The sequence below is a fragment of the Triturus cristatus genome, chromosome 10 (assembly GCF_964204655.1).
Source record: "Triturus cristatus chromosome 10, aTriCri1.1, whole genome shotgun sequence".
Taxonomy (NCBI): domain Eukaryota; kingdom Metazoa; phylum Chordata; class Amphibia; order Caudata; family Salamandridae; genus Triturus; species Triturus cristatus.
The window spans coordinates 154268108-154278914 of record NC_140593.1 but is presented as its reverse complement, the minus strand read 5'-3'; the positions used below and the strand labels follow the sequence as shown (position 1 = coordinate 154278914).

Genomic DNA, 10807 nt, shown 5'->3' with positions numbered 1-10807 from the left:
TTAACACAAATCAAATTGCCTAGGCTCTTTTGTCATATAAAACAACGTAATTTGTATTTGAAGTGTTTCCATTCAATCACTCAACCAGTTTGTCTTCATTCACACTTTAACTTAACACCAGTAGGGAAACCCCTTACTCATGTACCCTTGGCGAATATTTAGGAGACTCACCTGTGCGAAAACGCACTAGGCTTACTTATTTATTTAGCTGCACTCCTGCGGGAGTTTTTTCAATTTCTCACGCTTTCCTGAGCTGTCAAAAGAATGATGAAAATAACTTATTATTTTTTTGTTTGGAAAATAATCCATCATTTATTTACTCATAGGTATGAGGCTCCCAAATGGAGAGTCCCATAACTAATTTCCCTATTCTCTTGCCTCCTTCATGGATATAGGGATTCAGAAAAAACCTTATAAAGTCGTTCGTGGGCGTGGGCATGGTGCGTCTTTTTTTACCCTCGCCGCGCACCTCCGTGTTGTTCACTCGCTTCCTACAAATAGAGGAACTAAATTTAATTCCGCTAGATTCTGATAGGCACTGCACTCTAACTGGTCCGGGTAATATCCCCTATGTTAATCGCATCTATCTTAAATTTCTACAGTGTGTTCAATTTAAGGCTCACCTTTTGTTAAAAGGTTGTTGGCTGTAAGGGATTCTTTTACTGCTCCGGGTAAGGTTAGCTCGTGGCTGTACACACAACGGGTGAGAGAAAAAAATATATATATATCTTTAGTCTCTAGCTTCTTACATTCTTTAACCGCTCATTGTGTTATTTGGGTTCTTTGGTGCCACTGCCCTGCTCCTGAAGGGCCTGACCCAGAGGAACGTCCTTCCAGGCTTCGGGAACCCCATGTTCAGCGTCTTGCATCTGGGCACGGCCAACAGCACCTCTTCCAGTGGCATCGGGCAGGAGACCAAGAAGAACTCCAAGTATGCGGAGCCCATGGCCTTGGGACACATCGCTGACGCTGTGGCCTCGCTCATCTTTGCCTTTTACTCCTTTGGGTACATGAAGACCTTCTACATTGGCGCCATCTGGGTCAGCATCAATGCGCTGTCCCAGCTCTGCGCCAGCTACTACAGTTACTTGAGAGAAGACGTCTACCACACCACCAAGCTTGGACTCCACAGCCTGTTCTGGTTGCTGATGTCCTGGGAAGAGTTCATCCTCACGATGCTCCTCTCAGGGGACAATGTGGACAAGAGCCGAGCGGGCATGGTGGGGGGCTGGTTCTTTCTGGTTGCCGCTTGCATCCTCTGCCTGATGTCCCTCAACAGAGACCTCCTGGAGGTGCTGCAGAATTCATGCTTCCTCCTCCTCACTGTCTCCACCATCCAACAGATTCCACTCCAGGGATCCTATATCTTCTTCGGAGTGGTCTGCAGCATTTACACAGCCACCTCCCTCTACGCCACTTTTGCCAGCCTCATTAACTCCATCGCTGATAAGTCATTGATCTCTACTGGACCTCAAGTGATGTCATCGGCTACGCTCCAGGACTTGCTGCTGTGCCTGAAGCGTGTCACCAGCAGGTCTAAGGAGGGCCAGGAGGTCAGCACTACCAGATGCCAGCTCCCGGATGCCCTCTTCTTCATCTGCAATGGCTTGGCCTCACTCTCTGCCATCCAGGGGTCCCTCGATGACCCCACCAGCGCCCACCTCTCCATCCCTTGGGTGCTGATCCCTGGTGCTCTCTTCCAGTTGTACGTCTGCAGGATCGTGGTCCAGAGAGGTCGAAGATTTGGGTCGGTCCTACCATTCTGTTATGCGGCTGTATGGGCCACATGGGCGTGGCTCCGACTTGCAGGTAACTTGTGATCTCTTAATCTTAATCTTTACAATGTGCAAAATGTTTTCAGAAAAGTCCTAGGGATCAAGTGTCATGAAGCTTCTGTGTGGTTTAGATTCTAAGGCATACCAGTAGGGGCAGTGGGGGTGATGTATATTTCTGGGTATGAGTTTCATTTGGAGTAGCCATGCATGCAGGTAGTTTCTTGATGATGTCACATGCAGTTCTTTTTCTGACTGGGGGTCCTTGTAACCAGTGACCTGAAGAAGTACCTGGTAGGTATCATATGTGATGGCTGCCAGGTGGAGGGCAAAGGGTGGAAGAGGAGTGCAGCTGGTGGCCACTAGGAGGGGACTAATGACTTATGAAACCATTAATGGATCTGGATAAACTATTGTTGATAATCCAGTTGTGGGAAGAACCAATAGTTATTATCACCTTTGTTCAAATAACTGCTCATTTCTTGTACCTCTGGGCATATTTACCAGAATTATCACTCAGATAAACTGGGATTAGGTGTTTTTGAGAAGTGTGTTTCACCAAATCAGGGCGCACCTGTTCAGGATGAGGTGGAAGATACAGTTTTACACATCATCAGAAGCCAATATCTAGCACCATGATTGGCTGTTAGAAGAGTGAGGTGTTGGACAGTATATGGTCCTCCTCCGTCCCTTGTCTCTACTCCTAGCCATCTCCTGCCTTCGAAGGAAGAGCTCCTTCCTATGTTCTGTTTCATCCATGACTAACCCTCTGCCCCTCCTCCTCTTCCCTCTCCAGGTCCCCTGCTGAATATCCACGTCGCCAGTTATGGTGCATTCACTGTTGGTGCCGTCACCTTCCTGGTCATCAATGTCTTCCTGATGTCCTTGGGTAAGTCTCTCCGGATACCGATGTCCAGTCATCCCTCTGTTGAGTACTTGAGGCCCAGGTGCCCTGACAGACAGCAGCTGCTTCCGGCTGTAGTGGGTACAGGCCGGTGTCTGTCACTCGATGGTCCATATGCACAGTTCTGGGGCATCGTAGTGTCCTCATCTGAGGACTTAAGCAACTGCGACCCCCGCAGACCTCTGAAATATGTCATGTCCGACCTCTGATGCCATTTTATTCTGCTTGTTCCATAGTCGCCTATGCCAACGTGGTGCTGGTGCTGCTCGCCCTGCTGATGGAGGCGGTGACGGTCTGTTTCCTGCTCTTCACCTTGGAATGCCTGCCCCTCGCGCTCGAGAGTAAGTTGACACCTTCCATGTGGGTTACTCTTGTGAGTTAATTCATGTCAGTGATCTCTAAAGGGTTAATACATGATTAACAGGCAATTTCTATCAAGTGCCATCCAGTGCTTAATTTGAGCCGGAGCTTTCCGGTGCTGAGCACCGGCACTTAATTGGTTTCCGGTGCTCGGCACCGGCACCTACTTGTCAACACCACACTTAGGGCAGTCTGCCACAAGGTGGCGCTGCTCATGTAATTTAGAGATGAGCAGTATCACAGTTATTTAGGAAAACAATATACATTATAAAATTACTAACACCTTCCTCCCCAGCCATTTCTTTAGCTTTGGGGACCTGGAACTATCTGAACTGTCGCACTTTCATGCGAGAGAGATGATTAGTAGTTGTTTTGGCAGCGATGATAAGGGTGATGTGTGGTGCAAGCTGCAGTGGCCTCCTGGTCAGAGCCCTGGCACTTAATATTTTACAAATTAAGCACTGGTGCCATCCCGAGTCCACTTGTAATGTGGTGGTGGCCAAAGGCGAGTGGTCTGTAGAAAGGACTGGAGTGTGCCTGGCTTGAATGGAGTCAGTTACAACCCTGACATGTGTCTGGTTCTCTGCCAGACCTCCACATTTCTTAGTTTTTGTATCTGTCTCTCCACTGCTGCCTTAAGATCACCTTGTTATAATGCGAAGAGTTGGGGTGAGCCCCATAACCCTAGGAACCAGGGCAATTAAGTATAAACCAAGACAGGGGTTCATGTACCAGTTTAAATGCTTTACCACACTTAATTTCATGCAGACCGAAGCAGAGTGAAAAATTAATCTCTGTCTTATGTTTATATTTTATCGTCTTGGGTGGCCTTTGTTTAAATCCCTCCTGAAGGAACCCCTGTCTTGGTTTAACATCAACGTGATCAGCACGCGCCTCTTTTTTTTGTTGATAATATTGAACTTAAAGTCTAATTTTCCCGTCTTTGTGTGTTTTTTTAGTCACAGTATTGTCCGTCTTTAGTCTCGTCTGTATCTACGGGGCAGCAGCATCTCTTGGAAACTGCATTTTCAGCAAGGACCTAATTCCCATGGGACCCTCTTTCTTCAAGGTACAGTGGTAGTACATGCAATATGTTACGATTACTATTCTTAAATTAACACTCAGTTCCGATAAATGTGTCTCTCAAATAACCAGTCTTTAGTCCTCTAACTCCGGGATGTGCATGTGCTGCTCAAGGACAGCTGTAGGTGGCGCTGTCTCACCCCTTGTCTGCTCTTTGCACTTTTAGGAAACAAAGTCAGAGGAGAAAGTTGAGGCGTCGGACTCCTGCGTGTGCCCCGATTCCTATCGCACCAGCAGTCTAAGGACCATCGCTGCCCTGCTGGACCAGGGTGGGGTGTGCGGGGTCCCCACAGACACTGTCTACGCCCTGGCAGCCTCCTGCAAACACCCCGAGGCCATCCAGAAGATTTACACCATCAAGGTGAGCACCGAGGAGCAAACTTCCGCAGAATTTACCCGAGGCCGAGACAGATGCTCTGTCATTCAAGAATAAGAGACACCTTTTACTAGAATAAGTTAGAAATCACCCTGTGGGCGGAGACATTGTCATGGAAATGTCAGGGTAAAACCATTCTGCAGAGGTGTGTTTACCATGGTGATACCAGACTGGAGTATGTACAGTTGGATATATTGTCATGGAAATGAGAGGGTAAAACCATTCTGCAGAGGTGTGATTACCATGGTGATACCAGCCTGTAGTATATATAGTTGGATATATTGTCATGGAAATGAGAGGGTAAAACCATTCTGCAGGTGAGGATTTTCATGGTAATATCTGCCTAGAAAGTTCCAATTCCAAAACTTATTTTTAAAAAGGAAAGCAGCCAGTTTAAAGGGTAGCTTGTCATACTTTGGGGGAGAGTGCGAGATGGGGGTGATAAGGGAAGTGTGGGCTCCAGTCCACACATTGTCTCTGGAGAGAACCCTGCTTTAGGGGCAGTAGATCCCAGCGAGATGCTATCACATGTACAAGAAAGATACTAATGCCCCAGATTACACAGTGAGTCTGCATTCTCAGACTGTGCAGATTCCATTGCGTTGAACTCTGTGGCCAGTGTCTGTCTGCTATAGGACATTAGAAAGAGAGAAACAAAGAACAAGGGAACCCTGTGTGTCAAGAGGGACCAAGGGTAATAGTGTATTGCAAGAGACATAGGTCCCTACCAAACAACATAAGTGTATAAGCACAGAACTACAATTAGACCTGTGTGGTACTTCCAAATGGAAAGGATTGTATTTATTTAAACATGCAGTAAAAAGGAACAATAACATTGACAGTTCAGTGGGTAATGTGACGGGTATGGAAATCAACAGATTTCCAGACCTCAGGAATTTGCATCAATATCTGAGATTAACGATACATATTTAGAACAGTCACAATGCCAAAAGACAACTCGTGTTCAACATAAATCATCATACATTAGGAGTCACGGTGTAAGTGTCATTAGAAGGCCATACAGGCTTTTAACTTGTACAATCTGTTGTCTAGCACTAGAGACATTTAGTTTATTTACAGAGGTGGTGTGACTGGTTCCAAGGTCACTTAGGTATTACGTGATCCTGCACATAATGTCTGAAGGCCCTGCCCTCCCTCTTCTCTTTCTAAACAATTCATTACTTCCCTCTCTTCCATCCGCTGCAGGACCGACCCCTGGAGAAGCCCATCTGTATCTGCATCTCCCACTTGGACCAGCTGCGGGCCGTGAGACCCCCGTTCAGCCCCCTGTTGTGGGACTTCATGGGGAGCGTCTACCCTGGGGGTATCAGCTGCATTGTCCAGAAGGGGGAGTGGCTAAAGAGGATGGGTACGTGTGACCTCTTTTGCATGGGCTGTTTCTTTCTCCAAAGAAGGGTGGGCTGGGGAGGCTAGAGGGGTGAGGGATACAAATGCCAGAAATTGTGCCTGGGGAAATTCAGGGGTGTGCTCACTTCATGTATATGTTGCTTGTCTGAATCATGCTTTATTCACCCCCCCTTATGTGTACCGACCCCCATCTCTTGCCCAAATTACTTGCACCTTTCACTCCATTCACCCCCCAATGTCTATAGACCCCCATCTCATGTAGCTTTTGTATGTACAGATCAGGGTCTATTCACCCCTTAATGTCTACAGACCCCCCATCTCAGGTACCTATTGTATGTACATATCAGAGTTCATTCAGCCCCCCCAATATATGCATACCCCAGTTCATGCAGATATTACCTGCACATTCACCCCTTGATATCTACAGACCCCCATCTCATGGAGATATTACATGCACATGGACCCCCTGATGTCCACAGACCCCCATCTCATGCAAGCATTGCATGTACATTCACCCTCCTGATGTTTACAGATCCCCATCTCATATAGCTATTGTATGTGCATATCAGGGTTCAGTGACCCCAATTCTGTGTAGCGGTCCCTATCACATGGAGCTATTGCATATACATATCAGGGTCCGGTCCCCCCTTTAATATGTAGCAACCCCAATCTCATGCAGGTATTACATGCACATTCACCCCATAAGCACACAGACCCCGTCTCATGTACCCATTGCATGTACATATTATATATATTATGTATATATGTGTGTGTGTGTGTGATGTATGTGTACATGTGTAAAACAGATAAAGAAATATATGTGACTTCCACAATTCCTGACTAAAACATTAATTAAACCCCGCAGCAATGACAAAACAAGGAAAGGTTGCACTCGGTATACTATGGCTGTATAAGAATTGTGTTGAGTCAGTGTACTTTTCAGTTGTAAAATAGTCCCTAACGCAGACAGAATGATATATTAAACAGCCATAAAATGATATAAGACAGAAATACTTTTTTAAAGAATGTTTAACAATATGTATTGCAGACATCTGGCCTCTCAAGATATAACAAACAAATGTGTGTATGCCTTTCACAGTTTTTTAATCAGCCGCAGTGCATGCAGGTAACAGCGGTGGGGAGGTAGGGCCGCGTTGGGGGGGATATCGAGGGACCATACAGAGGGAAAATACATTTTTAATTTAATTTCCCCTCTGCATCGTCCCTTGAAACCCCCCCATGCGGCCCCACCGCCCCTCCGCTGTATCCTGCACGGACCGTGGCTGTTTGAAATGCTTTAGTAGAGCTTCTTTCATACTAAATGGACAATGTGTGCCCACTGCACAATTAGAGCAATCACGTCTTCAAGGACCTTCATTAACTCTTGATGTTCTGAGGCTAGACCATTCAAACATCTGCTCAGGTTAAGCACAACCAAATGAAGTCACCACTGTACAGTAACTCTGTTCATGATGCTGAGAAAATAAATACAATCAAACTCAAATGCTCAATCACTCACACCTGACTTGTTGCTGATTCATTTTTTATGTTCCCCTTCTGTAGGAGTTGGACCAGCTTATGACGTTGTGGGCACCAAAGACTCCATCATGATCCGAGTGCCGGACCACACTATCTCTGCCCACCTGACCGACATGACCGGCCCTCTGGCCATCACTTCTGCCAATCCCAGTGGGGAGTGTGACAGCACCCACCATGACATGGTCATCTTGTGAGTACTCATTCAGAACAGGGGCTGAAATCAGGAAAAGGTTGTGAGTGGGCCTTCTGCGTAAGAGATGGTGCCTGGGGTTTGAGAGTTACTAGATGGCTGCTAGGAGCTGAGGGCAGGGGCAAGGATTGTTGAGGGTCGTGAGCTGAAGATTCTGAAAGGTGAATGGAAGAGTGTTGGAGTATCGATGGGCGGTGAGCTATTTTGAATGAGTTTAGGCTTTTTTCAAGCATGTGACTAGACTGGTGCTACTGAAAGGTGAAATGAGGGAAAATAGTGTTGATGATATCTCACGCATATGTTTTAGGGCATTTGAGATGCTTGGCATAAGTCTATATGTGGGCGCATTAAACACAGGTGTGTTTGACTAGTTGAGCTTGAGGTCAGGTAGATGTTTGCCTTCCTCCGGCTTTCCCTTAATCTCCAGCACCTGAGCCTTTGTTGATTATTTCTTTAAATAAGTGATTTTGTATTCCGCTCTGTGTTTCAGGCGTCTACGGCAGAAGCTGGAGGGGGTGCTGTGTGATGGGGACTCCTACGAGATGGTGGGCTCCACGGTGACCAACTGTCTGCGGATAGACGAAGGTGGGTCTCAGCCAATGCTTGTTTCTGTTTCATCTCTGTCCCCTGCTATTCCCAAACTAGATCAGTTGCATCCTTGGATATAAACAGGGGGCTCTGCACCCCCCACCCCTTCCCACCCGCCAAACACCTGCCATGAGATTTGGGAAAAAACAGTCCGAATCCAGTGGATTCCTGGTGTCCAAGGCATTCAGACTTACAAAGCCCAGAATGAATGGACAGCTGAATCATTAAAGGGGCTAAGCTAAATGCGTAACAAAAAGATGCACTTTATTGAGCCCCTGAGGAAAACTCCAAGCGCTCATTCTAAGTTTGCAGGGATGCCACCGGAGGTTTCTTACCTCTGCCAAATCCTGACCCCTACTTTCAACTTTACAAGCATTTCTCTTTATCATTAGTCTGCACTATTGGTGTACCATCTTGCATAATTTGTTTCACAAAATGTTTCTAAAATTACATGAACGGTGTGAAATTCAGTTCGCCTTTATCTTGCATGAAATTTTCATGGTAGTATATACCGCTCATTAAAAAGTCATGTTAGATACTGGCAGAAGACTTAATCAGCGAAAAATGTCTCCTTCGGAGGCATTTTATGCTCAAATCCATCTCTAGTGAAGAAGAAATGATGCAAATTGCATACTGCAAATTCATCAAATTTAGTAATAGTGCTTACAAATTCACTCTGACTTAGTTAGCACAGGGACCCAGATCCTCCCTCAGTAAGACAATATTCCCCAAGGCGGGATCTTTTATTTTGTCCCCAAACCCATTGTTCTTTCTCAGGGACAATTCCACCCGCCCAAATTACCCAGTGCCTGAAGGTTCTTACTCTGCTCCCATCTGAAAATAGAGACCTCAGAATCACAGATTCTGACATGCAGATTTACAAAATATTGACCATACAAAAATATACACAAATGTCTATTTAAAGAGCACTAGACCTGATAAAAGTTCCTAATTCCAGTGAGACTCACTCCATAATTATTAAAATACAGAGTTAACTTACTATTCCATCTCCTGTCTGAATTTATTGGCCAAGTGCTTGATAGTGAGTTTACTTTGGGTTGACATTTTTGCAGGGAGATTGTTGTTTGTGGTAGATATTTTGGCAGTGAAAGTTTTCGAGTCTGTATTTTAGCAGTTTGTTGTTTCCATGATATCCCACCCTGCCCCAGTCATTCAATGTCTCCCTGAGGGCGCAGACCCCACGCTTTCTCCAGTCAGTATATGCCATGTGAGAGGGCGGTTCCCTCCTGGACTCCATCACCCATTGGATGCTGAGGAGCCAATCCCTACTGTGCTCATTATGCTTGTCTCTTCCCCTCCCTCTGCTGCTCACAGACCTCATAACTCTCTAAGCCCTCTCAATCTCATGCTGTTGTGCTTCTTCCTTTCCAGGGATCCTGAGCATCGTGAGGGAGGGCTGCGTCCCCACCACCCACATCATGCAGACGTTCGAGAGGGTGAAGAACTCGCAGGTGTGAAGCTACCACTTGCTACGACAAGTCTTGTTCTACTGACCACAGAAGCATCCGCACAAGACCTGAGCCAGCTGCCATTTGCACTTTATTAACCGGAAATAGAAGTATCACAATCTGAGGCCGGATATCCGCGTCGACCCTGAGCTGAAAGGAAGACATTGCCAGAACAGACTTACAGATGGCAGTGGAGTCGGACAGTCTTACAGACAGCTCACAATACTTTTTATCAGAATGCTTCAGTTTGATTGATTTGCAGATATTTTCTACCCTTCACACTCCGACAGGGCATTGACCTGAAAGTCAGCGCTTGGTGATGTGTACAGCAACAGATCCTCGATTCCACGCCCCTCAGGATGCAGCTGCACAGATCCAATGTATATATACTGTTGCATTCTGTTTGTGTTCTTTGCTTGTACATTATATTTAAGGCTCCCGGTTTTATGGTATTTATTTTTGGGCCATTTCCATCTGTATTTATCCATATTTATTTTTGGACCATTCTATCTGTATTTATCCAAATTTATTTTGTGTTTTGCGTATAAATGAAGTTATAAAACTGTGCATTTCCATATCTATTTAAATGATAGACGCACAATCATACTTTGATGTCCGTCATGTTTTAGCTATTTAAGCTGCCAAATATTACATACCAATACATCCACTGGTAAATACTAGCATTATACCATAAATGTATTTTTTTACCCTCTTCCCTAAAGGAATTTTAATTTATAGCTGATACCGATGTTGTTGAAAAATTCTATTTATTTTGTTACTCTTAGGATGTCTGGTCCTGTCAGACCTCTCACCAGGTTCGTGTGACAGAATACTGTCAGATCCAGACATCCCATATTGTTGCAACCAGAACTATTGGCTTCACTGGATGGTGCCGGTCACCCAATGGAGAGGAGCTTCAAGGATCACTGATAGAAGATTTTGGGTTTTAGGGACCTACACATAGTATTTAACTTATTTAATATATTGGAGTTTGTATTTATTGAAATAAAATTGCCCTTAAATAGAAACTGTCTTTTCTCTTTGCTGTCAGGGGGACCCTTACCATGAATCCTCCTGTGATGCAGCTGTGAAAGAAAGGTGTCATGTATGTGTGAGCGTGTGTGTGCATTTATTGTGCAAAATTCAGTGGTATAAAAC

At 45.4% G+C, this 10807-nt stretch overlaps 1 protein-coding gene across 1 annotated transcript; it reads left to right on the top strand.

The window, feature by feature from the left end:
- Window positions 1-851: 851 nt before the first annotated feature.
- On the top strand, window positions 852-9658 carry LOC146789109 (uncharacterized). Its single transcript, XM_085631032.1, has 9 exons — window positions 852-1809; window positions 2569-2661; window positions 2913-3017; window positions 3996-4105; window positions 4286-4480; window positions 5702-5864; window positions 7427-7592; window positions 8083-8177; window positions 9573-9658. Exons 1-9 carry the CDS (start codon window positions 852-854, stop codon window positions 9656-9658), a joined length of 1971 nt encoding a protein of 656 aa, XP_085487158.1.
- Window positions 9659-10807: the final 1149 nt, after the last annotated feature.

Excerpts from the sequence above, each read along its gene's own strand:
- LOC146789109 (XM_085631032.1), top strand. The coding sequence starts at position 852 with ATGTTCAGCGTCTTGCATCTGGGCACGGCCAACAGCACCTCTTCCAGT. Across the intron at positions 4,481-5,701 it reads AGAAGATTTACACCATCAAG|GACCGACCCCTGGAGAAGCC; the intron begins GTGAGCACCGAG and ends CATCCGCTGCAG. Across the intron at positions 5,865-7,426 it reads GGAGTGGCTAAAGAGGATGG|GAGTTGGACCAGCTTATGAC; the intron begins GTACGTGTGACC and ends CCCCTTCTGTAG.